Source organism: Chaetodon auriga, chromosome 18 (genome assembly GCF_051107435.1).
Source record: "Chaetodon auriga isolate fChaAug3 chromosome 18, fChaAug3.hap1, whole genome shotgun sequence".
In the NCBI taxonomy this organism is placed as follows: domain Eukaryota; kingdom Metazoa; phylum Chordata; class Actinopteri; order Chaetodontiformes; family Chaetodontidae; genus Chaetodon; species Chaetodon auriga.
The window spans coordinates 10,963,650-10,989,439 of NC_135091.1; the positions used below are offsets into that span (position 1 = coordinate 10,963,650).

General features: G+C 44.0%; 4 protein-coding genes across 4 annotated transcripts; all 4 read right to left on the reverse strand.

Annotated features, from left to right (window-relative positions):
- Positions 1-7,093, reverse strand: LOC143335971 (uncharacterized). The gene is made up of 8 exons (XM_076755706.1): positions 6,827-7,093; positions 6,526-6,575; positions 5,574-5,667; positions 3,829-3,897; positions 3,644-3,730; positions 2,565-2,876; positions 1,376-1,797; positions 1-857 (listed from the first exon to the last, which is right to left on the reverse strand). The coding sequence occupies exons 1-8, from the start codon at positions 6,870-6,872 to the stop codon at positions 774-776; spliced, it is 1,164 nt and encodes a 387-aa protein (XP_076611821.1). The 5' UTR covers positions 6,873-7,093; the 3' UTR covers positions 1-773.
- A 2,765-nt stretch (positions 7,094-9,858) lies between these two features.
- Positions 9,859-12,445, reverse strand: LOC143336658 (phospholipase B1, membrane-associated-like). The gene is made up of 7 exons (XM_076756923.1): positions 12,431-12,445; positions 12,236-12,327; positions 11,995-12,076; positions 11,725-11,826; positions 11,468-11,563; positions 11,136-11,207; positions 9,859-10,489 (listed from the first exon to the last, which is right to left on the reverse strand). Exons 1-7 carry the CDS (start codon positions 12,443-12,445, stop codon positions 10,352-10,354), a joined length of 597 nt encoding a protein of 198 aa, XP_076613038.1. The 3' UTR covers positions 9,859-10,351.
- Positions 12,446-12,561: 116 nt separating this feature from the next.
- LOC143336660 (phospholipase B1, membrane-associated-like) lies at positions 12,562-14,826 on the reverse strand. Its single transcript, XM_076756924.1, has 8 exons — positions 14,728-14,826; positions 14,185-14,275; positions 14,015-14,073; positions 13,836-13,903; positions 13,332-13,375; positions 13,094-13,214; positions 12,837-12,888; positions 12,562-12,678 (listed from the first exon to the last, which is right to left on the reverse strand). Exons 1-8 carry the CDS (start codon positions 14,824-14,826, stop codon positions 12,577-12,579), a joined length of 636 nt encoding a protein of 211 aa, XP_076613039.1. The 3' UTR covers positions 12,562-12,576.
- A 564-nt stretch (positions 14,827-15,390) lies between these two features.
- sel1l (SEL1L adaptor subunit of SYVN1 ubiquitin ligase) lies at positions 15,391-25,117 on the reverse strand. Its single transcript, XM_076756544.1, has 21 exons — positions 24,557-25,117; positions 24,352-24,389; positions 23,513-23,708; positions 22,171-22,338; positions 21,668-21,773; positions 21,362-21,524; positions 21,192-21,245; positions 21,023-21,082; positions 20,850-20,931; positions 20,599-20,753; positions 20,350-20,406; positions 20,181-20,249; positions 19,744-19,821; positions 19,461-19,523; positions 19,105-19,192; positions 18,722-18,870; positions 18,324-18,489; positions 18,119-18,193; positions 17,859-18,031; positions 17,612-17,740; positions 15,391-17,441 (listed from the first exon to the last, which is right to left on the reverse strand). Exons 1-21 carry the CDS (start codon positions 24,642-24,644, stop codon positions 17,148-17,150), a joined length of 2,451 nt encoding a protein of 816 aa, XP_076612659.1. The 5' UTR covers positions 24,645-25,117; the 3' UTR covers positions 15,391-17,147.
- Positions 25,118-25,790: the final 673 nt, after the last annotated feature.

The following is a 25,790-nucleotide window of genomic DNA, read 5'->3' on the forward strand; positions in this document are numbered from 1 at the left end:
TAAATTTGTTAGTATGCCAAGTTTATTGCATTATTTCTCTTATGCAAATATTGATTTGATTTTAGAGGCATTTAAAGAATTTACCAAAACAGAGATTCCTAGATAAACTTCATTCAATTTATTGGTTTTCTAACATAAATTGAGTACAGTTTAAGATTACAATCCCGCCGTTAATCTTAAAAATGTTCAATTATTGCCTTGGCTTGACTGTTTCTATAATAACTAAGCATCTACTGTATGTCTTCTTCTGCTTCCTCTAAAGTAAGTAAGCATCCCAGAAAGAGCTTTGTACATGTATACATGCCGTTACTGTACAACCTCACCTCGTTGGTGTGTGAGTGTACCTGGATCTGCCTCACATAAATCAATGTTCAGTGTTAAAATAATTAGAAAAGCAGGCGAGATACATTTGCAGAAAGAGAGAGATGATTGTCAGAGAAAACAAGCTGCCGACCCTCACTGACAGAAAGAGCTTTCCTTCAGGAGCCTTGCTGTGTGTTTGAATGCACAGAATTTGTGTGTCTGTGTGTTTTTAGTATGCATGTCTAGCTGCAATGTGCATCTACTGTATGCTAATCTATGTGAAGGACAGAATGTCACAAGGGAGTCTGCAGCAGTGTGGTGCAAGGGGGGCATCCTCTGGAAAAATAGCAAAAGATAAGATCTTGTCACATATTCACACGCTCTATCTGTGGAAACCAGGCAGCTGGTAAAGCGGAGGAGTACGAGGAGGCAGAGGAGGTTGCGGTGTCAACTTTTTACCAATCTCTCTCTCAGCCTCGTCGCAGCTCGTGGAGTTTCTGGGCAACGTTTTCCAGCTCCGACTCGATGGCTGCCAGGCTTTCAATCTCTGGCTCCTGCAGATATAATAAGAAGAGCAAGATAATTAGAATGCAAACAATCATATGTATGTGCAAACTTTTCATGCACAGCACAATATCCCAGCACAATTTGCTTCCACGCATTGCTGTTTGGGCTGTTAGCGAGGACACATTACAGCCAGAATCACCTCTTTAAGACTCACTGTTACAGCCACTGTCACCACTAGGTGCCACTAAATCCTTCACACTGGACCTTTAAGGTGATCGCAGTCTGAATAGCTTCTTGTGAACATGCTGACAGGAAGCAGCTGCACCATTTTCTGTCTTCATGGGATTCCAGCTGCAGTTTTTAACAGTAGAAGACAGAGGCCTAACTCAGGTTTTGGCCTTGAGCGATACAAAACCAGAGAGCGCAGCACGACAGCCACAATGATCTTTGTTGAGTAGAAAATCACATCTCAAAGTCATTATTTAAAGGAATCATTTAACGTCACGGGAGACGTCGTCAAGAGTTACATGAGAAGACTGACACCTGTACGCTAAAAATGACACACCTCTGACTTCCGGCTGGCGCTCCCCTCCTCCTCCATCCCCCTCCTCTCCTCAGGTCCCCTTCTAGCGATCATCTGCAGCTCCTTCTCCTCTGGACTCCTCTGCATGGCTCTTTTCTTCTTCATCTCCTCCTCCTCCTCTTCCTCTGAGACCTCTTTCGAATGATGTGGCACTTCCTGCTGCGCCTCCTGTCCAACTGCCTTCCTCTTCAGTGGCAGCGTCTTGCCCCTCCTGGTCCATCGCTTTAGGCTCTCCCTGCTGCCTCTCTTTGTCTCCCCTTCATCCTCCCTTTCCTCCTGTTTCTCTTCTTGTTTATGTGAGAAAAGTGCAGATCTCTTGTCTTTCTCCTCTTCATCTTCTTCATCAAACTTCCTCTCTTTTGATTTGTTTCTGGGCACAGCTCTCTTTTCACCAGATACGGCACCTGAGGAGATGGAAAATAAAGGTGTTTTTATTCTCTGTCCTGCACTGAAACACCTCTGCTAGACCATCGACTGAATACTCTCCACCATCAGCAAGATTCCACTCCTTGTAATGAAATATTTCGTGCCATCTGGCAGCTTTGCCCCCCGTACAGCGAGCTGTGCTTTATGGGAATTAACAGCATGACTGGAGCAATCAGATGACTTGGCTGAAGCTCCCTGTTGTAGAGTATGAATTCATATTTCACTGTACTCTGCCATTTCATCCCAGAAAACAATCATTTCTCTGCTAATCTCTTAAAATGTCCGGATAGAAAAAGCTACATCTCGACTGCAGTCTTGATCTAAGGATGGAGATTATGGCGAATGATTGCAGCTGTAACCATGCACACCAGCTCATTTGAATTCTGGGACATGGAGACATTTAATCATTTCTTTTGGTGTGCTGTCAGCGTGCCAACCATGTTGGACCTGCTCCCTGTGGAGGGGGGGGGGGGGCTGAAATTCATCATGTAGATGGAAGCACTTCCATCAATCACACTCAGTCCTGTGGTGGCAAGCGGTTTCATCTACAAGGCCGGGTTTGTTTTTTTTAAGTCTCCATATGTCAAGATTCTGCTCTCTGCCTTTAGTTAACGTCACTCCATATTTTAATTAGATGGATGCCCTTTAGCTCTGAAGCTGAATGTTTACTGCCATCTGACTGAGACTGTAACTGAGACTGCAAACCATCGACAAACACACATAAAGAAATAAAATGTCGACTTACCTTTCTTATCCTTGGTCATGTTTTCTTCTAAATCTTCCTCTGAATTTGCTCTCTTGTCTTCTTCTTCTTTCTCCCTCTTTTCAGCCTTGCCCTCTCTCCACTCATCCACAGACTCAGAGATGTGACTTCCTGGCCTCTCGTCACTTTCCCTCTTCACCTCCCCCTCTTCCTCGATGTCACTGTCCTGCTGTGCCTCTTCATCTCCCAGGCTCTCGTCCTTTTCTTCCTCTCCGTCTCCATTTCCTGTCCTCCTCTTCTGGGACAGGATGGACCTTTCACCGGGGCCTCCTAAAGCCTCCAACATGGATCGATCTGAAAACCGGGAGGAATTTAATTTACTAGAAGTCATTGATTTTCCCATGAGGTCAAAAGAAGGTGCTTACATCAAAGCAGGACAGTTTATTACCATGTTGTGTCATATTAATGTGTTTTTGCTTGATGGAGTGGTTCAGTATGTCAGATTTTATATCACAATCATAAAATTGTGCATCAGGTGATGCTTACATGTGTCCACTTTAGCAATTTCCTCAGAAAACCTCATGAGGATGCATATTTTTCTGCCGTTGCCACTTAAAATTAATCAAAAAGGTCGATCATTTTCATACGCTTTAACCTCACATGCTGTTGTCAGTTGTATATTTTAACCCTTTTCATACCATCTTAGTTTCAGTTTTGCGTTTCTCACAGAGCTCAGACACCCTTCAGTCAGAGAGCATGCAGCGCGTCAGGGTTGGTGGATGCACTTTATTTAATGGATTTTTGTCACTACTGTATTCGCGCCTGCATCGCCCACTGTGCGCTTTGCAGGGAGTCTGGCGCTGACTTTAAAACGCCAGGTGTGCTGTCAGGTGGAAGGAGCACGGAAAGCATCAGCAGAGTTTAAATTCACCTCAGCACATCTCCTCTGTTTGTCGGCCCTGCTTTGCTGACAACATGAAATGAGAAATAATGGAGGCGATTCATCATTTTGACAGCTGGTGCATTAATAAATGTTGATCAGATTTTCCTCAAAATGGAGCCTACTGGAATGTGGTTGAACTGTGGGGAGAAAATGAACAGCACAACAATGCAGAACTCACCCGCGACATCACCCGCAGTCTGAGGAGCTTGTGTCGTTGGGTCAGCTGTAGCAGCGTCTCTCTGCAGCTCAGCTCTCTCTAGACCACCTGAAATTAAAGTTATTCAAGACTTCTTTCCACACCATCCTTCTTAGAAATTTCAGCACCCAGAAAAAGACATAAGCATCATGTGATCTGTGGCTCACCTTGAACAGCAATCTCCTGAAGCTCCTTCAGAAAGTTATGATGGCGAAGGATAGAAACAAGCCTGTCATCTGCATAACACACAAACACATCAAAATGCATGGGAACAAGACACCTCAAAAAACACAGAAAAGAGGAGACAAAAGGCAGTGATGGGATCCCGCAGGAGGCAGAACACAGGTATATGTCTTTCCCCTTCACTTTTTCACAGGGTTCAGCAATTTGTTTCAGTGGTTCCTCTGAGTTAATTGCCCTGAAATTTACTGCTTTCAAAGCAAGAGCACAATTAATCATTTGGCCCACAGAGACTCCCCCAGTGAAATACAGCAGCAGTGAGCGCCGGACTTTCTGCTGACCCACAAACCCACTGCATGCTCTACGCAGCAAGCACAAAGACGACAGCTGCTGTACAGTGCTACTGTAACATCAGTCTGTCATCTCTCTTTTTCTTGCTTTCTCCCTCTCTCTCTCTCTCTCTCTCTCTCCCCCTTTTCTCCCCCTCTCATCCCTCTGGTGGTGTACAGTTCCCCCTCTCACAGCAGCCACTCAGTAACAAACGCTGGGTGAGTAATGCTGTGATTGATTTTTCCCAACAAGGGCACCATCAAGGTAAAACACTGGCTCTGTAACTGAATAGTCTTCGCTGAGTGCTAGTGACCCCGCTCACACATCAGGATTTTTACCCAGCAGCCACTGCATCAATCCATTAACCTTATGATGTGGGCACCGTGCTCCAGATAAAAAGAAAGGAGAACAGGTATTGGTTCTCTTAGACAGGCAGTGTTACTCCAGTGGATGATGGTGACGATAACAATGATGAATGTGCTCAAAATTAAGATGAAGCTGCAGAATCCATGTTACGTAAAAAAGGATTATTTTAATGAATCTTTATATGCCTTGCTGAGTCCTTACACATGACAGCCTGGGAGGAGATGTGAAAAAACAAACATATCCGATTATGTCCTCAGATTAACAAAGGCTTAGAGAGCATTATTAAAACCTGTTTTTAACGTGACTCACTGCATTTCAGGAGTTTATTTAAGATGCAAGCACACGAAGGAAAATAAATCAAAGAGGATGACATCATCTAAAACGGCGCATTTAACCTTTTTTTAACGTAAGAACTCAAGGTGGTCAAATCAATTAATTATCAGTGCTGCAATTAAGTGCAATTAATTATCAACGGTGCTACAATTTTCTATTCAATTGCTTTAGGGGTGTCATGTGACCAAAAATGGCCCAAAAAACCCTCAACATTGCAATTTTGCTTCCCCCCAGGACTCGCCCCTCGTCAGAAGAGAATAAGATAAAATTAAAGCTTAATGGAAAATATATTGATGAGGTTTATGAAGCAAATATCTTTCTCTTACAAAGTGCTAAAATGGTATTGAAGGTGGCAAAATAAAGCTTCATATTTCATCATTTCACGAATTTATGCTGCAAATGGTTTTATTTATTACATGATATTCCACATTTCAGACACTGTGTGCAACGATCAAGCCTGTTAAGACAGAAGCGGTACTGAGGAACAGCTATTATCAACTATCTTAGGCTGCGAATGCTGTGGTTTGAGACTTTGGGCCATGCTATATACTTGTTCCTATAAAAATCATAAATAAAATATTCCTTTATATGAGGGCATTAACAGTCATGCCCATAATCTTGCTAACAGGATCTTAAAATTAAAGTATTTGGGCAAACACACTGAGAGTTATTACCCAGGTGTTCTCCTCTGGGCGGGGCTTACCTGTCTTCAGTCTGACCAAACACTCCTGAGTGACAGGCAAGGGGTGGGGCCTTGATAGCATATCTGCCAACACCTCCACAATGCATTTCATCACCTGCAGGCACAGACAGGGCACAAAGCTACTCAAAAACAGCCTCACATGTAGCTGCAGCCAATACGATCTGAACATCAAAGTATGTAATTGTTTCGCCTTTGGGGATCAGTGAAATTTCTGTAGCAATTCAGGCTCTTATGATTAAAAAAAGGTCTCCTCTTGGTGAGAGCTATATAGGAATACATCTACACAGCTTTATAGATTAAAATTCATCTGCTTCTCTTTGAATGCAGCTCTGTTGCCAACTCACCCACTAATTCAAAGATGTGAAACTCTTAGATGAGAGATCAGAATCATTTCGGCTCCCATTGTGCGTTCAATGTCGAGCCAATTCCACATGCCAGATGATTTTTCACTCGTTCTTTTCCTCCTGGCTGCCAGATCTTTGTAAACTCGGTCCCATTTCACAGCTCCCATCCCTCTTTCACACATCGTGCCCATCTCCCCTTCATATTGTCGTCTCTCCAAACCCCATTCTAGAGCAGCCTCCCTCTCTCTCCCTCCACCAAGATGTGAAATGGATCCAGCAGCACCAAATCATGGAGGTCAAGGCTCTCAGTGGCTCTCAGAATGATATCTATTGATTTGAACAAGGTCACACTGAGATTGTCCCCAGCGGAGAAGGCACTTAAGTGAGTTAAATCGCTTGGATTAAGTATTTCTAATCACTGCTGGCCTTTTGAGCTTGGCAGGAATAGACGCACTGTCACTGGGATTTATTTGTCAGTGCGTACAGCGTAATGTGCCAAATTCATCATTTCAGACACGCGTGCACACAGCAGTGGCAGGTTACTGTCATCCTACTGCTGTTTCTACAACTACAATAACACTCACTGTGATGTGCAAATGCTGCTTTACCTGTACGTCTTCATTCTCCAGCTGACTTGGAGTCAGTGGCAATGACAGAACTGCAAGAAAAGGAAGAAAACAAGAGAAAAATGTGACTCTCAGCAGCGTTAAAACACATCGCCTGCGTTAGTAACAGGGGACCAAACGTGCCAAAGGTGCAGGTGAATTCACTCCGTCCCTCGCCGCAGTTAGAGATGTGTGAGTCGCTGTCCTTGGTGCTGGACCCGGCAGTCACAGCATCTCTTAATGCAGCTTTCCCTCAGACCAAACCATCACATGATCACTTTAATGAGCTTCAGCCTTTTCTTACCGCAGTTGGTCAGTAATGTCAAAACGAACAGTCCTCTCCCGATCATTTTTTTTTTTTTTTTCTTTTTTTTGGAGACGGGGCGCGTTGAGCTCTCCAGGAATAGAAAAAATAGCGGAGCTTTTATCAGAGGGTTTGGTTTCACCTCTTTGCGGACCTTCGCCGGATCACGGACGCATTCTGACCAAAACTTAGCCGCCTTTCGGTATTTCTGGAGAGCTAAGCCTCCTGCAGCATCGGTACCCCTGCAGCCTCCGTCCTCTCCACCAGCATCTCGCCGCAACAGCGCCGGCTTTTATAGGACGATGCGGAGGCAGGAAGTGACATCATCCTGGGACTAATTGTACCTGACCGTACCTTCTGGTTGTCAGGGCGTGCACAGGTTTGGAGGACCTCACAGGGCTGCTGGCGGGAGGAGGAAGAAATGCTTTATCTGTATCCACGGAAAATACTTTAATCTGATCAAGCAGGTATTTCAATTAGAAACCAGAGGCCCACATTTCCCCCGTCTTTGTCTCCTTTATGTTGTGTTCCCATCCAGAACAAAGCTCCATCATCACACTGTATTTGCTCATCATGTCTCTTGACTACCTGGATGTGTTGCTAGGCGACAGTTTATTTAAAATGGCTGTTACTGTGCATACTTTGTGAACAGGTGGCTCTTTTTCACATTGTCTAAGCCCAGACAATGCAGCGTTTACCTTTAATACCACCGACACAAATGGGCTCACATGATAGACAATACATGTGAATGGATGACTATAGACAGGTATGTACAGACTATGGATGTCCATTAAGAAATCCATTGTAAATACATGACATGACTGTTTTGGAGGTGGTTATCGGTGGAGTCCTGATCATATTATATTCGATTCTTAACATCATTTTAGATTTACAGAGCAGAATGTTTATATGGTGCAAAACATAACGCATGAATTAATGTAAGATGTCCTGTATTATGAATTTTATATATACATATGGGCATTTCAACAACTATGAGATGCATTGCTATGAAATTTTCATTAATTTCTCTTCATGGGCCCAGAGGAGAAAACATACTGTCCTTGGTGATCCACTGATTTTTCCTCTTATACCAACAGCAGGTCAGAGTTTTCATTTATTCTATGAAACATCTCGACATACACTTTGATTTGCGCAGACATTCATGGCTACCGGACGATGAGTCGCTCCGACTTTGTTAGCATTTAGCTCAAAGAACAAAGTACCCATATGGCTGTAGACTGAATCAAACTGGTGGCCATGTTGCAGATGATGTGTGATGCTGGATGACATATGATGTTATTTATTTCTTTGAAGGCGGTGGACTGTAGGAGGGAAGGGAATTAAACTAAAAACATGCAGCTGATGCTGGCTGACAAGTCAGGGGAGAATGGACAGACATGTTTAAGCATACATTACTGGGATGAAGTGAGGAAGATGGACTGGGCACATATGTGGTGTCAGGTGTCTGACTGTGACTTGTCAATATTATTTGATTCTTTTGACTGTTGGGTCAAAGAGCAACATGTAGATGTTTGCATCTGAATGGTGTTTTCTGTATAACTGGGTTCCAGAGGCAGACTCCATCCTGTTGTTAGAATATAAATAAATGTACGGAGTATCTGCAAGCAAACATTACCAGATCACTCTGCATTATTTATCATTACAGCCTGTATTAGTTAAGCACACGTACAATGCAATCAACCCATGGAACATCCTAAAATTGCTTTTTCCTTACAGGCACTGAGACTCACATGGAGCCGAGGCATCATTTTCTTTTTTGTTACTGACGCAGTCACATAAAAAAAATCAGCAGACAAAGAGGTTTCGGAGAAGCAGGTTGGACTGTTTGCTGTTTGAAATTTCCTACTGCACCATCCACTGAGATCCCAAAGATCTCATTATGCTTTCAGAGAGACAATAAAGGCCAATTTACGTCACCCATATTTGTCGTGCATAAAGCAGGCACAGCTTTGTTTAAACATGAAGAGGGCTTTTCTTTAAATGCAAAAATAAGGTCATTATGAAATCCAACAGCTATAAGGGCTGATTGAAATTCAGCCCACTGCAACATCTAAGAGAAATGGTAGAAGATGTGGGGGCATGGAAATATATATTTTAGATCCTAAAGTGTTTGGTGAATGACAGTGAATCATATATTTTGTCATAACAAATAAAAAAAATCCTTTAAAATGTTGCACTAAGTAAACACATTAAAATGGAACGCGCCCATTTAATGCCCAAAAGGCTGGGCCTTTCATTATGTGCTGTAAGACATGTTTATCTTGAAACAAGTTCTATGAAACGATCCCATTCTGCTCTTTACAACTCAACCATGCTGAGCACATTCTGCACAGCTTAGCAAGTAACCCGAGCTGCACTTAATATAGCTTCCACCTGCTCTTGTAGTCACACTAATTAAACAGAGTCAATACATACTGTATGATCTTATGCCGATATACCATCTCGTTTGTGTGCAGATAAACAACAATGACTCCTCTGCTTAGCGGTAGCGTGTGGTGGGTTTCTCGGGCTCTTTTATGCTCAGTGCACAACACTGCAGGTACTGGAGGACAGAGAAGTTAAAGTGGGCCTGGAGATGTGAGGAACAGACGTGTGACTAAACTGCCTCTGGTCTGAAAAGTCACAGTGGGTAATAAGGATGACAAACTGTTTTCCATCTTTAAATTATTCCAGTCAGCTGATCAGGTCCCTCTACAGTGGCAGGGTGTCTCTGCGTGACTGCACACGCACACTGCATGTCGCTGGAAATGAGGTTTGAAGCCCGGGCGACCTCCCAGGTAAATTAATTTTAATGTGGTGATTGATGTAATCTGTGATATTTGGCTGCAGAAGTCCAACCTTTGTCATGTAAGAGTTGCGTGTCAGTGCAACAAAAGTGAACATTGTCAGAAATAGTTTAATGAAACACGGATTTAACAAATCTTCGAGGTTTTTTGGGGGCAAAGTCTATTTAGTTTATTGTCTCTTGTATGAATGTATAAATGTCACATTAACAGTTCAGAGGTTGTTACTTCATTCTTCGCTGGTTATAAAAACTGTAGTTCGGTTAAAGCAGCACTTGGCCAGACTTTTCTTTAAAAATACACCTACAGAAGATTGTTTTAAATACAAATGTGGCAGAAACATAGACGATCGTCCAGTCCCCACTGCTCGTGTGTGGTCAGAGCAGGTCAATCATCTTGGTGCAGGGATGGTGAATTAAAACTTTAAAGCAAAGTAGAAAACTTTCTGCAAAGAGCAGCAAGTGTCTCATGCACACAAGGCTGCTCATCACCGTCAAGTGCATAAAGATGAAGTATTTAGGTTGTAGGATTCGCTGTCACATTACCTTTGGGGTTCCAGATCTTAAAACCGCAGTAATTTCCTCTATGCTGCTACTTGGGGCCACAGACATGCAAAGAGTGGCTCACAACCTCTCCTCTGCAGGTGATCCACTGTGTTGCCTCCTCAACAGTAACCACTGTAGCGGTGACATGCTTAGAAAACAGTCCAGCAAAGTGAAAGCTACACAAGTCCGAGACATCTCAAACCCACGAGGAGCGAGAGCAGCTGGAAGATGGCTGCCGGTGACAGAGCGTCAGACTGCAGGTGAGGCTGGCCTGACTTGACCGCAGTCGGTCGGGTGAAGATATACGGATGGTCCTACAGATGAGACAGAGAAAACATCAGTTTGTGCATCTTGAAGCATATAAAACGTCATCCTGTGCTGGCGGTTCTGGTTTCCATTCATTTCACAACTGTAGATAAATCAACATGCAGACCTCATTACGATGAATGTCATTTACTTCTATGAATGAAATTATTTTCATTTTTGTCTTATTCATATTCATATACAGACACCTATTAATAACCTAAGTTAATGGCCTCGTAGTTGTAGAATACGGTCATGCAGAACAGGCATTAATAACGACTTTATTAGGACTATTAAAGAGCCAATACACTATTAATATGAATGCTAATAAGCAACTCGTTTAAGAAGAATATGACTATGTTTATCTTAATATGAGATTTTACCCAAACATGGCCATAAAATCTAACCTGGGACTGATTTTCTGCCTGCAACATTATTTTCAGTCTGTGCTAAAATGAGTAGCATCAATTTGTCCCCTGAAAGATGCCAAATTACTATAACAACCAACATCCTTTGAAAAAAAAGCAGCGAGCTCGAGTCCGTTTTTTCCTCGACACAGCACATTATCAAATGAACTAAACGAAATGCCTGAAAGCTTTCAGGTTGAAGACACAGTTTAACATGTGCTGCTCTGCTGTAGTAACAACGCTGTCCTACCATGGGTGGACAGATGAGACCGATGGGGTCGGAGAAGCTGCTCACAATCATCTTCCCTTCCTCAGGCTGAAACTGTGAGCAGAAGACAGAGAGGCGTGGAGGAATTCATTTATGGGGAAAAACTGCGTCAAGTATCTTGAAATATGTTGATCGGGGTCTCAGAAAAATTCTGTGTCCTTCATTTTCCCACACTTTATGCATCACAATTCATCCTTTTGTCAGCACAGATGTTACTTCACATAACAAATCCCTCTGAGTGTCAGTGGGCTGATGGTTGACCTTTAACCTCCTGTGCCATTAAACACAAGCAGACAAGCAGTGTGACTCTTCACCATGTTGTTCCACAGCCCCTTGGCCAGCTCCTCATGCCCCTTGATGGTGAAGTGGAAGCAGTCGTGAGTGAAGAAGGTCATATCGATCTTCCCATTCTGCTGAGACAAAGCGCACACACACGTTTCAGCCTCGCGTTAAAGTCAAAAGCTGCAGCTGCCACACAAGGGACTCTCTTGATACACTGGTTACTGTTTCACGCTGGTTGGTCGCCTGACACGTTCATATTGTTGTGGTCTCTGGAGTGGGGATAGATTACCGGGAGGCGGGGAGGGTCAGCGTGTTTCAGGAAGGGCTGAAGAACAACAGCGAAGTTATCCCTGAAGAAACGGTCGCTGTACAGCAGCTCCTCAAGTCTCTTCTGTGGACAGAGGTCACATGAAAACCTGTTTATCTTACAGCAATCACACATGAAATCAAGATACCATGTTCTGTGTGTCCATGCACCAGTTCGGCCATTACAGTGTTTAATTAGAGGAGGTTATTATGGATAAAGCTTGCATTCAACAAACAGAGCTATAAACTGGACCTGGAACTCCAGGTTGACTTCTACCAGCTCCTGCAGTTCAGGAGACTTGGCTACTGGCTCTATCAGGCACGAGCAGAATGACCTAAAGATGGGTAAAAACAAGAGGAACAGGGGAGAGATTAAAAAAAAAAACGTATTCAGCTGGTTACACTCTGCAATCTCACCACTAGATGCCACTAAATCCCGCACACTGGTCCTTTAAGGCTCAGGTGAACGTTCGTATTAATAAGGAGTGGCTCACCTTTGGAGCAGGCACCCTGGGGTGGGCTTCTGCACCTCCCTCAGAGTCTGCATGGGCAGGATTTGCACGACATTAACGATCATACGAGGAACCTGAAGCACACCACGGTAAAAGACAGCCACGCTGCAGTGAATTCCAGCAGTGTACCGAAACCTCACTAAGACCAGATCCAAGTCTCCTTTTCTGCCACTTTACCTCATTCATAAGCATTTCCAAGGAGACTGTCATATAGTGAATGAAGTTATCCACTGAAAACAGAGCCTAAAGAGAACACGGAGACTCTGCAGAGATTAATGACATATTGGTCATTCGATAAGAGGCGCATTTTTCTTAAGCTAAACTCATTTCTTAAAGAGAAAGACCTTGTCTTTGCAGTAATCACAGATGTCATTCATGCCCATGAGAATGGTCAAAAGCTTCCAGTCCTCCTCAAAGTTCAGACCCTACAGGAGGAGACAGCAGAGGGCTCAGAGTGTAAATATGATGCATGAAAAACAGATTCAGGGACAGCATCTTGCTGAAGGATACCTCAGACTCCAGCTATTGTGCATTGTATCTCCTTCTGTTGTGACATTTCAGAGAAAACGGGGCATTACTGTACCTCATAACCTCTCAGCGTGTCAATCAAATGTCTCGTCTGGCCGGGAAGATTGCTGCGAAGAGAAAATAACATCTTTCTAAGCCTCATTTAGAAATAAATCAGAGGGTCACACAGCATACTTTGTTGTATGAAAATACAATTTCTTAGCAGAGGAAGCCTGAAGACCAAACAGACTAACATCAGCCAATAAGATTATGATATCACTGGTTGCTCAGTAACCCGAAAAACCTGCTGATATGACACTGATGAGTCCGTACAAGGTGTTGTGTCCAGTCACGGCCAGGTTGAAGCCTGTTTCGCTGATATGAGCCTGCATCCCATGAACGGTCTTGCCTGGAGCGGCACCCAGCAGACTGGGATTGAACAGCTTGATGATGTCTGAGGAGCACATTTGGAGGAGAAAAACGTGTGAAGACGATGCATTGTGTCTGCGCTTTACATGGAACACGTGCAGGATAAAAGCGTTAGCAGTCAGCTGAGGTATCGTCATCTTACTTGCCAAAGTAATGACATCCTGAAATGAGCCGTGACCTCCGATGCTGCAGCGTGAAGACATGTCAGAAAAATAGCGTTACTACCAAAACCAGTAGAGGAAGGCAACTAAGTACATCAAGTACTGGACTTCAGTACATGTGTCACATTGAGATCTCGGTGTGACATCATTTCTCACTAATTTCAGAATTTTTACCAACCAAAGATCAGTCTATTGATGACAAAAGTGATCAACAGATTAACCCATAGTTAAAATATCCTAGAGCGCCAATGTAAAATCATGCTGTTACAATAATGCATGTGTAATAATAAAAGAATGATATAACACTGTATAGAATAGTATAACAGTCACAGGGGCCATTTTTCTGCCATTTTCAGACTTTGCCTTGTTGACAATGTTAAGACACGTGAACATTATTGATATTACATGCTGTCTACATGTCTCTACAGCAGAACTATTATCTGGGCGAGAGACCCGTCACAGGGTTCACACATGATTTCTGTCACCTCCACGACACATGACGAAACTCGATGGGAATCCCGAGGACAGTGGTGGCATTGGCACCTATGGCCGTCTGAAAAGAAGAGACACAACATAAATAAGTAATCTGGCTACGCCGCTGTCACTGCAACATATATTACTTATAGTGTATCACCACTGCAGCTGAAGAAGAAACAACACCTACTGTGAGTGAATCCCCCAAGGCAGCGATGACTTTGATATCTGCCGCCTTCACAAATTCAACTGGAGCAAAGGGTGAGAGCAAAGAGGGAGATGAAAGAGGAGAAATGAATGTAAAGTCTCAGCTCTCGAGTAACATACTGATTTGGAGTGGGGGGAGTGATCCTGACAGACCTGAGGAGGGGACGGAGGGAGAGGGACTCATGTCTGGGCACTGGAACACAGGATGTTTGAAGCTCACCGGCCGAGTTTTCTCTGGAAACTCCTGAGAAGCAGGAGAGAGAGAGCAGCTCTGAGCCTTTAAATCGCTGATTTTCAGGCACGTGTCCGATGTGGGACAGCCCTACAGACACATCACCTCTTTTATTTCTTCCTTATCTCTCCCAAACTACATTATCTTTTCTTTATTCTGAAACAGCTATGCTTGTCGTGCACATACTCAGGATGCCTGCTGGTCCATGTGGTACGGTCAGTTGTTCCCCCATAGTAACCTGCCTCTTATGTTAAAAGTAGGATGCACATTGTTATCTACTCGTATTGTTTCTGCTTCATTTTGTGCAATTGTGCACATCTTTTTTTTAATAAATCTGTCAATCAAGATAGTCTGTAGTCTCTAAATCAGCTAACAAAACACGATTCTTTAGATCTTTTTCATATCATCCAGTATCCAACAGTAACATTTTGACGGTCGGTGATTAAACCAGGTGTACACAGTACCTTGTTGAGGGCCTCCTTGCTGTAGTGTCGTATCCCCTCTTCATACTCCCACCACCAGTCGTTGCCTTTAAGAGAAGGATTATTTCCAAAAACGGCCATTCGAAACTGTTCAAAAGGCCCAATCAGTCACTTTTTAACAAACAGGTAGTTTTCCTTTCACAACGGCACTTACAGCACAAAAAAATCTATTTTAAAATCAGTCTTTACTCCTAGGTGTACATGTACTTCTTTAGATTTTTTTTTGTTACTACATCTCATTATATACACCACAAACAACCTGTCTAATAAAGAAAAAAGGCCCCGTTTCAGAGGCTGGTGTAACAATAAATACAGGCACAGCCTCACATGTGCTCTGCCCTCCTGCTTGTTCTAGCACTTACCTTTGACAGAGCAGGACGTGAGCACACATGTTGCCACGGCGATCCAAAGCCACCCCATAGTAGTGCGTATGCGCCCGTCAATAGGATACCCCTACAGACTGCACAGTGCGATGCAGAGTTTTACAGCGCTGTCACTTTGTTCGGCCCACCCTCTAAAGCCGAGTGACAGCCTGCAGGCCCAGTGAGAGCCGGTGTGACCGTCCGATCCGCGTCAGCAGCACAAGGCCTCATGACAATAACCTTTGACAGCATTTAGGCAATAAAGACAGCAGGTCAAACAGCCTTAAATATCCATATATCATTTATTAACTTCTTTATAAACTGGTATTTGCGATGGTAAAAATGTAGTCTTCTCGACAGTCCTGACCAGGGTTTCATTTTAGACAAATTGTGAGATGTGTGGGTATCGATGCTTCAGTGAAACGGTTTCTTATCGTCCTACGAATAACATTTTACTGACCTTTTTTTGACTTACACGTCATGCAGATGTATTGGCAGACAAGCTCTCGACAATTCTAACAACAAGCACGTACTGTGGAGCTGAGCGGCCGGGCCGCGTGTGGCCAACTCTGAAGTTTCTAATCTTGTTCAGATAAATACTGTCTGGCCAAACTGTGGCTTCATTTCTGCGTTTGAGGTCCATCTGAGCTGAAAAGTGTAGGCTGAGTACAAAGCTCCAACTTGGACTTTTGGTGAGGGGGTGGAAATTCTCACAACAGCTGAAGTTGTGTAACCAAACACACACACACACACACAAAAAAAAAAAAAACTAATCCACTTCCTCTACTGTAGAAAGATCCAGAGTTTGAGGCGCTGCTATATTTAAGGCTGCTCCAGTTTCTGCCTCGGCTAACACAAGGCTTAATAAACAAAAAAAAAAAAAAAAAAAAAAAAAAGATCGGGCTTGTGGGATGAGATGAACTATTGAGCTCCCACCCAAAAATCAACCACTAGAATGAAATCAAAGCCTGCTGCTGGCAAAAATCACACCGGCGTACAGCAACACCTTCAAAATCTGCTCTCCGCTTCCTGCCGCTGGATCTATACGTCAGCTTTTCAGGGATTTGTTGTCTAAACTGAAGTTTTAAAAGCCTGCGCCGTCTGTGTGTGGATGAATTCTCAAACAGGATCAGCATGAAGGATTTCAGTGACAGCTCAGATTTGACTGATTTCAGCAGCTCCTCATTCTTCATGTCTGCCGTGTTGAAATGAAAGACTTGAACCCCTGTGCTTAAAATGAAATCTACGCAGTCCAGCCCTTCTGTCAATTAAAGCAAATCACTTCATTGTTTTTTTTTCTTCTTATATTAACGTGATAACATGGCATTAGCACACTTTAGCACAGTTACTAATGTTGAATGTCAACTCAACAAATGACTAGTGAATGCAAAGATGAATGAATCTGTCCGCTCGTTAAATCTCTGAAAATAAAGTGCCTAAAATTAAAGTCTGCAAAATGATGAGATTACATGCAAAAACATGACTTTCTTTAGCATCTAGACCGGGGCTAGCAAATAAAATTATTCTAGTTCACGTTTTCCTGCCTGAATTTGTTTCTAAACACTGCTCAAAATTAGGATTGAAGCAGTCCGTCATGTTCTTAAAAAAGGGAGAGCGAGAAGAAACTAGCGCACATATCAGATTCCAACTATTGATTAGTCCAGTCCAAAATGCCTTTGGTGCGGCAACCGTAAGACTATTTCCACTGTGAGGAGACGGGTGTTTGTGGCAGTATCCTGAGTCACAGACTAGCAAGTCCCAAGTCTGTGTTATCCTCTCGGCGCTCTGCTCTGTAACACTGTCCATAAACACCCACACTGCCTTTCCTCAGCACAGGACCAGTACATTTGAAATGGTGAGAGGGAGTTGCGAGACTGCACAGGACAGCAGCTCTTTAAGCATGTGGAGGGAGCAGGCAGAGTGGGAGAGGTGCTCAAACTAGCAGGTATTGAGCGAGTGAGCACCAGCTGCTCCACGGGGCGGGCTGGCAGAGCCTCTCGTCTGTCTTTAACTGCCCTCACTCCATCTGGCGTCCTCTCACTACTGCTGCTGCTGCTGCTGCTGCTCCTCTTCCTCCTGGGCCACGCCCTGGGCTTGTGTTTCTCCCTGACCCTGGGGCTCGGCCTGGGCTTGCGTCTGTTCCTGAGCTGGTCTGGGAGGGGGCGCTGGGGCTGGGGCAGGGGCGGGCGGGCGAGGGGGCACTATGATTTGGTGTTGCCGCTGTCTGTAGGCGATGACTGTGCCTAACAGCAGGGCGATGACGGTCATGAGGTAGAGGTCCCACTCCGGGCCCAGGAGCTGGTCCAGGTCCACCTGAGAAATCAGCTCCTTCAACTGACGGCAGCCAGAGCCAGATGGGGAGAGGATGGAGGGCAAAGACGCATGTGATTAATATCAGCTCCCTCTAATGATGCTTTTAACTTGGTTGGCATACAATATTAAGTTTCTATTCCAAAGCCAAATTGTCAGAGTTCCAACTGGAGAATTTAAGAGACAGTACTCACATTAAGATCCTGCAGGTACTGCAGAGTGTAAATCAGACCCAGCTTGCACAGGGCCAAGAAAACTGGGACCTGCGCATCAGGACTGGCTTCAGCGGCCATGTCGTAGAAACGCTTGGCTAAATGGATGTCCTGCAGGGCCACATCAAACAGTGCTGCATCACAAACCAGTCTGTGCGTCTCTGCATTGGAGACCAGTGACTACGTTAATTACATCATGACTTCATTCTATTCACCAGTCTCTGCCCACCTGTTTGATGCCCAGGCCTTTCTCGTGCATGTAGCCCAGGTTAAACATGGCCTGGGCGCTGTGCTGCTGCTCTGACGCCAGCCTGTAGTGGATGACAGCTGTCTCGTAGTCCACATCTGTCCCATAGCCGTAGAAGTGGTAGTCTCCTAGTTTTATCCTCGCCACAGTGTAACCTGGGAATGACAATTTCACGCGTCAACTTTCATTCCTTCATTGCGCAGACTGAAAATCGATGAGAGACGGAGTGAGCGTGGACTCGCCTTGTGCTGCAGCTCTCGTCCAGTGGAGCAAAGCTCGAGGGTAGGTCTCGTTCTCACTGAAGATCTTTGCTCCTTCTGGGTGTTACAATCAAGACAAAAACCAAAACAAACATCCAAAGGTCAGGATGTTACTTGTCACAAAGATCATGGGTTATCAATCCTTCCTTCCTTCCTCTTTCGATACTAATACCATGGTTTTTCTTACTCTGGTCCAGAATGAAAGCCACGTTGCTCTGGGCCACCTCGTAGCCCTGCTCAGCCAGCAGCAGATACTGGACCAGCGCAGCATCCGTCTCGCCCTCCTTAAAGCTGCTGTAGGCCGTCATGAGACGCTCTGACCAGCGGCCGCGCTCACAGACGTTCTTGAAAAGCTGCAACGAGGACACGAACACACCATAATTTGTAACTTGCAACATGTTACTTTAGTGTAAAGAAAGCCCGTAAGAAAAACCAGAATGGATGATAATGGATTCTCTTAAACCAGGAGCTACATCGGCAGCATATGGGTTTTAATGGATGAGTAACTGCTGAATCCCACAAGAGGATTAAGTTCATCTCTTAAGTCTTATTTCAACATAATACAGAGGATGAAGGGTGACTCACCTCCACAGCAGTGTGGCAGGAGCGCATCACCCCAGTACCAGTAGCATGCATCTGAGCCAAGTTGTAGAAGGCCAGGATGTGGCCTGCCTGTGAGGCCAGGTTGAAGAATTTAAGAGCCTGCTTGTAATCACGCTTCACACCGATGCCATCTGAGGAAGATCAGGAAGAAGAGAGAGAAAAACAGTGAACTCAGCGGAGAAAAGAGTTCCAGTGAAGAGGAATAAAAAACATGTGAAGACTGTAAAGAGAGACTGAAAGCTAGTAAAAGAAACAGAATATTAGATTTATCAGACGTGTACACACACACACACACACACACACACACACACACACACACACACACACAGACAGACAGACAGACAGACAGAGCCCTCAACACTCACTGTAATACATGGTGCCCAGCTGCAGCTGCCCGTCCACCCAGCCCTGCTCTGCTGCCTTCTGGAAGTATTTCAGTGCCAGCTCGTAGTTCTGAAGACACAAACACACAACTTTCAAATGGCTGCTCTGATGTCAGCATGAGTGACAATCTGGCGGCTCCCTATCAAAATGAAAACGTCGCACAGAGAAACGACTTGACGACTGAGATTTAAATTCCTCCTTACTTTATTCTTATTCTTGATACTAACAACTGCAGCTGCCGGGTTAGCAACACACAGTAAGCTGCTAATTCAAATGGGTCTGGGGGGTATAACTCAACTCAGACCTGATTCAAAAAAGGACTGTACTACGTTCTTACCACTGGGACACCTCTTCCATATAGGTAGGCCATGCCCAGGCCACTCTGTCCCACTGGATTCCCCTGGACGGAAAAAAAAAAAGCAACAAGGAAATGAAAGACTGCATCAAAGCAAATCATGAAAACTGAATAACACACATCACCTCAGAGGTAAAAGCCTGCACAGCAGCAGACACCTGTTCTCTCCCAGAGGTAAGAGTGCTGCTTTCTTTCTCTTAAAGAATAACTGATGGTGAACGCTGATAGAGACACTACAGACATCAGTCTACAGCTCCGTCCTTACCAAGTCAGAGGCCTTCTTAAAGTACTGCAGAGCCGTCTCGTTGTTCTGAGGGAGAAACTCGCTGCCTTCCGAGTACATCTGAAAGACGGAAGGAGTCACTGTCATCTCTTAGAAATCAAAAACTTGATGCAGTGCCTCGGCAACATCAATGCCAAATCACTGGCGTATTTATTCTGGATTCCATTTAGACCGTCTCACTGCTCTCCAACTCACTGACTGCTTGTCCCGAGTTTTCACACAGTCCGTGCTGCATATTCATAATGTTTACAAACACAGAAGTGAAACAGATGGGCAAAAAGATCCCACATGAACATACTGAAGTGTTTGCTTTTACAGATAAGGGACAATGTCAGTGTAAAGACTTGTAAAAAACACGGTCTCATTATAAACACCTGAGTTTCCACCACCTTTCACACAGGTTAACAGAAACGTCTCACCTTGCCGAGGAAAGCCATGGCGTGCGTGTTCCCCGCGTTTGCAGCCTGAGTGAAGTAGTCATACGCCCTCTGTTGGACAGGAAGCATCAGAAATACATTTCCAGTGCAAATTACAATCACAGAAACACAACGCTTCAAAAGAACCTTTGAAAATAAATATAACTGTCACCTGATGATTCTGTTCTACTCCGCGTCCTCCATGCAGGTGTAACTGACCTAATCCCACCTATCAGGGGGAAGCACGAACCTTGTTAAACTTCAATGACACACTCTTTTGTTTGATCGATTAGTAGTTTGGTCTATAAAATGTCAGAAAATGGTGAAAAACATTGATCCATGACATCCTAAAATGTCCACAACTCAAAGACATTCAGATCAGCACAGACATGGAAAGTGACTGATGATGACACTATCTCACCTGCGCTTGTACGTCTCCTTTCTCAGCTAGAAACTGATAGTATTGGATCAAGTCCTCCTCCAGCATCCCACTGGTAGATCCTGGGTTCTCCACCTCATCCAGCAGCCTGATCCTCTGCACGGCCGAGCCCCCTGTCAGGGACACATCACTCGCCACTGGAGGTGATGACAGAGAGTAGAGATTGGGTTATTTGCCCAAGAAGAACCACAACATCGCACACAAATATTACAAAACCTGCAGTGGATGCTCACCCTGATTTGCCACAAGCCTGTAATGCGTTAGTGCTGACTCACAGCTCTGAGGAACACCCACACCTCCCCAGTATCTGTATCCCTAATGAAACAATAAGGGGAAGTGTCATTCTTTTATACCTCAGAAATAATGTAACTGTGTCATCGCTCCACTGACAAACAAATCAACTCACCAGAATCATATGAGCTATCAAGTTTCCACCCAGTGCACCAAAGGTGTAGTAAACCAAGGCCTGAAAAACAGACAGTGGAGGTAATTTGTAAACAACTGACAGACGTTGCGTAACAGTATTTCGCATTCACAGTAAGACTTGACTTCAGTCATACAGAACAAAAAAGTACCTTCGCCTGACTCGAGTTAACACCAAGTCCTGCTGCGTACAGAAAGCCGAGAGCCTATGAAGAAGTAAAGGAAGCTCAGTGTTACACAGCTTACTTAATGAGACGTGAAGTCAAAATTGTTGCAGCACTTTTCCCAAGTCACATATTAACAGCTCGAGTGAGCTCTTTACCGTCTGAGCTTTAGGTGAGCCCTCCATGGCAAGCTTCTCAAACATTTCCTTGGCCTTGGTGATGTTCTGGTTCATGTAGTCCCCAAACAGCATGGCATACGCCACCTTCTCCAGGGCTTTCTGGTGGCCTTTCTCTGCTACTTTCAGCAGCTTTTCGTATAATCTGAGACAGGGGTTGGATAAGCAGAGGTGGCACGGGTGAATATGGATTGAGACGGGCATAGGTAAAATAACAAATACACAACAGACAACTAAAGCAAATAAAGATGTGAAACCAGTGAAATACATCATAGGGAAGAAACTCACTCTTTCTTCTGGGTCTTCCTGGTGGTGGCATTGAGCATGCGCAGGACGGTCTGATACTGCTCCTCAGCCTCCTCTGCCTGGAGTCTCAGCTGTGCCTGCTCCTCCGCTGAGGGAGAGAGAGGAGAAGCCAATAAGATCAGGCAGAAAAAAAAATGTATAAAACTTTGGCAGCAGAGGGGGCAATAGTAATTTGGGAAATTGAAACTATGAAGCGCTCTCAGGCTGGTTTCCATCATCAGTTTCATTAGCTGGTGAGCTTTTCAAAGGCTTTTATTTTGATAAGAAAATATATGTACCATATAACAAATTATCTTTGTGCATTGGCTCTGTGTGGGAAATGAGCCAACCACAATGGAAAATGTTCATCCATCCATTTAAGCAAATAAACCACCATTAGAGGCTGATAAATGGCTGGGCTTTGGCTTCAAAGTAAGATACTCAGGGTAGTTCAAAGTTTGTCACACTTGCTTTGGGGAAGTTTTTACATTAAGTTGAAGACTTACTCTCGCAGAAGCCCCATTTCTTCTCCTGGTCATAGTCGTAGATTGTGGCACACCACAGCCGCCCATCCCCCCGTCCATCAGTGGTACAGTCCAAGTACTCCTTCCCCTGGAAGAGGAAGGGGAAGATGCAGGGCTCTCCATGGGCTGTACCCCCATTCACCACAGGAACTGAGTCAGATAAAACAAACATATTGTTATGTTAGATAACAGAAGCAAATAATAAATTATATTTACTGGATAAATTATGATAACATCTAGAAAATGTGTGACCATGTCCACTGTGATCTCTTTTTTCTATGCAACAACAGTTCTGGATTAACATATTAAACACAGGAAGTCAGCTCATTTTAATAACTGTCAGTAAATCTTCTGACAAGTTCAATATTACACTTTAAACGACTGAAGGAAAATGACTGACAATCCCCGAGTAAAATGATGTAACTCTCTGCAAGAGGAGCCACAGGTGCAAAGCGCAGTTAATTTCTCATGGGGTTTAACCGTTTATCCAATCTGCTGCCGCCATGAAACCACAGGCGTCTGCTCAGAGTCAGCAAGCAGAAAACAGGTTAACATGCTCACACTCAGAGAAGCTTACAAAGGAAGACAAGGCAGTCTTCACTCCCAAAAACAGATGTGATTTAAGACAAGGTGAAACCCTGAGGGCACAGAGAATTCAGTAAAGCTACTGACAGACTATCATCACTAACCACATCTGCCAGACATGCTTACACAAGAGCTACAGTGTTTTTTCAGGTTCAGAGTAGAGGTCTGTGAAATAAACACCACTAAAATGTCCAACCACGTCACACATTGATGAGAATCAAGTTATCACTAACTCATATAGAGCTGAACTTGTTCTTTGATTGTAAAAGCATTTAAATTAGTTCAGCTGTCAAATCCTGAAATTTAAAACTCCCGCCACTACAAGTTTCTAACCAGCTGCCCAGTGGTTCACCAACCCTTGTTAACACAGCTATGTGAAGCCTTACAGGATAAACAAAGTAATCAGCTGTCACAATCAGAATGTTTTCACGGTGTCTCAGTGGGAGTCCCCGTGCTGCTTATGTTAAAGTGATATGAAAACCTTAAATCCTCATTGCATTTACAAGTGTAAAGTCTCATAGCTACTCCACCATTCTAACCATTTCTGGCTTTAACTGGACAGGCCAAAACAACTCTTCTCATCCGTCAGTCTGCTGCCAGTGACAGACAGGATGCCAGCTCGTGATCTCTGTCTCACACAGACGTTAGGAGACACATGCATAAGCCAAGAAAACAAACCAGAGAAAGCTTAGCCTGTGTTCGCTAGTTAAAACAGAGAAGATAAAATCACAGTCCTTACCCTCTTTTGGTTTCTCTTCAACTGGAGGAGGCTGCTCAGGCAGGTCCTCCTTCTCCTCTCCCTCCAGTCCATCTCCCGGTGTCTGATTCTCCTCTTCTGGCTGGGAGACCTCATGACGAGAGGTCACAGAAGCTCCAGCCACAATTCCTGACACCAGATGGACGTCTTCCTCTTCAGACTCTGGATCATGGTAAGACTGCAGAGATGAACGAGGAACAGATTAAAGGGGGAATCACACTATGTATTAAAATAGGCAAAAGGCATGGAGGGCTATCGTACGTAACATTTCAAATATAAATTATTTATACACTTAATCATTTCTATCATCCAAATGTCCTGAATACTGTTAAACTTTTCAATTCACCTGTCCCTGATAAACAGCCAATTAAGGCCAAAAACAATGTCTACAATGGCAGCAGGTAACAGGAATCAGCTATAGGTTTTTGCACAAAATAGATCAGTCTTTCTTCCTGATCTATCTCTTTCTTCCTGAAACTCAACATTGCAAAATTGTGAAGACATCCGAAATGCACCAAAGCATCTGGTTAACACCAAGCTGAAATATATTTAAAATGAATTTCACCAAACAGCTTGCAGAGGCTTAAATAGATCAGTCTCTGTTGCAGTGTCAACAACTCATTTAGATAAATAAAACCCTGAAATAGCACACGAGGCAGTAAAATATGCCAAATTCAACACAGAAAAAATACTTGGTCACACCCCAAGCAACGATACCGGCAAAAGCATAACTGCACAGTGGTCTATTTCCCACCACATCTGCCATCCTCGGGGTCTGACATGCTAACTTGGAGACTAATCTCAAACAGTTCATGTCGTACCTTTAGCTCTTGTCCATCATTCCCGTGTTGCTCTTCATCTGAAAAGTGTAAATATGGCATAAGTCACTGTTAAAGACAAGCACCTGAGACGGACAAAGCTGTCCGCTGATATAACGTCAAACAGCTGCTTGCAACAGTTTCAGAAGGTACAACCACGGTGTCTGTGTAGGTATGAACCAATTACACGACACGAAGGGATACTTACCAGCTGTTACTTCTTTGACGAAGACTACCAGCACAATGGCCAAAAAGTAAAACGTTCTTGCTGTCTTTAAATACCTCTTATAGCCCATTGTCGACAAGCTAACAATCTGCTAGCTGTAGCTGCTGCTATTTCTATCACCAAGCATTCAGTTACAGTTGAGTCACACCAAGAAACGCAGCATAAATAACCTCAAACACACGCTCACTACCACGAAACTTGTGTCTGTGCAACAACTTGGTTAATCTTAGCGTCTGTAGCTGCCAAACCACCAAACAAATTCCAATACAAAGCTACGCTAGCAGAGTAGTAACTGGCTGGAATGACGTTTAGCTAGCTAAAAAGCTAGTGTTGTGTAGCCACGCAAAAGACCAACCAAACAGCGCAATATTTGTAAGAGAAGCAACTCCTCGATCTAAAAATTGTTTGCAGGGCGGCTCTCGGTACTTCAAAACATCCACGTTTAACGGCAAGGTGCAAAATCTTTTGCCTTTCGTTTACATTAACCAGATACTACTTAGCTACCCATGTTAAGCCCCTACTACTGATCGACACTTCCTATTCTCGCAATTCGACCAATCACAGCGCTTTTAGTTTGACAGTAGCCAATGACCGGGGGGCAGAGACGTGTCAGCGAATCAGGTGCGTACACAATTATGTTTCTAGTTGAGGGGTTCGTCCACGACACCAAAACACATTGTACAGATTATAATCATGTGGAAGGTAGAGGTGATTGCTTTGGAAACATTAAGAGGAGCGCTGCAGTCATTCTAAACCGCACATTTAGAAATATAAAAACTAACATAAACACGTAAAAGGAGCGTGAGGAGCTTCAAGGGAATCAAGACCTCTAAAATTCCCTCAGGTTTTGGACAGATTTGAAGGCTAAAAGACTTTGTGAGTGTATACTTCTAAATGGGCAATAATAGCGCTGTTATAGTTTCAGCAGCTTCAAAATATCAGTTCCTAATTTCAGTCCAAAGCGCTGTACAGCCCCTATTATTGCAGTCAGGGTTGACTTCTCTGACCACAAAGGGAGGAGACTATGCTCTGCTTCATTTGGTGTCTCTGATCCATAGTGAACTAGTTCACCGTCTCAGACTCTATAAGCCACTAAAGGCATTAGCACTCAGACCATTTGACTAACTGGAGCCATTAATTTTCACAGGAAATTATTTAAATGACACAGTACCTGGTCAGAGCTGTCAGCCGCTTGATGACTATAAGGAAGTCTGCA

Bases quoted from the DNA above. Each gene is read 5' to 3' on its own strand.
- LOC143336660 (XM_076756924.1), bottom strand. From the start codon at position 14,826: ATGGCCGTTTTTGGAAATAATCCTTCTCTTAAAGGCAACGACTGGTGG. The intron at 13,215-13,331 runs GTAAGATGACGA...TGTGCTCCTCAG, and splicing joins GGATGTCATTACTTTGGCAA to ACATCATCAAGCTGTTCAAT. The intron at 12,889-13,093 runs GTACGGACTCAT...TTCTCTTCGCAG, and splicing joins GTGACTGGACACAACACCTT to CAATCTTCCCGGCCAGACGA.
- LOC143336658 (XM_076756923.1), bottom strand. The intron at 12,077-12,235 runs GTGAGCCACTCC...ACCCATCTTTAG, and splicing joins CCAGGGTGCCTGCTCCAAAG to GTCATTCTGCTCGTGCCTGA. The intron at 11,208-11,467 runs GTGAAGAGTCAC...TTCTGCTCACAG, and splicing joins AGGGGCTGTGGAACAACATG to TTTCAGCCTGAGGAAGGGAA.
- sel1l (XM_076756544.1), bottom strand. From the start codon at position 24,644: ATGGGCTATAAGAGGTATTTAAAGACAGCAAGAACGTTTTACTTTTTG. The intron at 19,822-20,180 runs GTGAGACGTTTC...TCCGTCTTTCAG, and splicing joins CCATGGCTTTCCTCGGCAAG to ATGTACTCGGAAGGCAGCGA. The intron at 18,032-18,118 runs GCGAGTCCACGC...TGTCATTCCCAG, and splicing joins GACGAGAGCTGCAGCACAAG to GTTACACTGTGGCGAGGATA.
- LOC143335971 (XM_076755706.1), bottom strand. From the start codon at position 6,872: ATGATCGGGAGAGGACTGTTCGTTTTGACATTACTGACCAACTGCG. The intron at 3,898-5,573 runs GTAAGCCCCGCC...TGTGTTATGCAG, and splicing joins TTTGGTCAGACTGAAGACAG to ATGACAGGCTTGTTTCTATC. The intron at 1,798-2,564 runs GTAAGTCGACAT...CCATCTCCTCAG, and splicing joins CATGACCAAGGATAAGAAAG to GTGCCGTATCTGGTGAAAAG.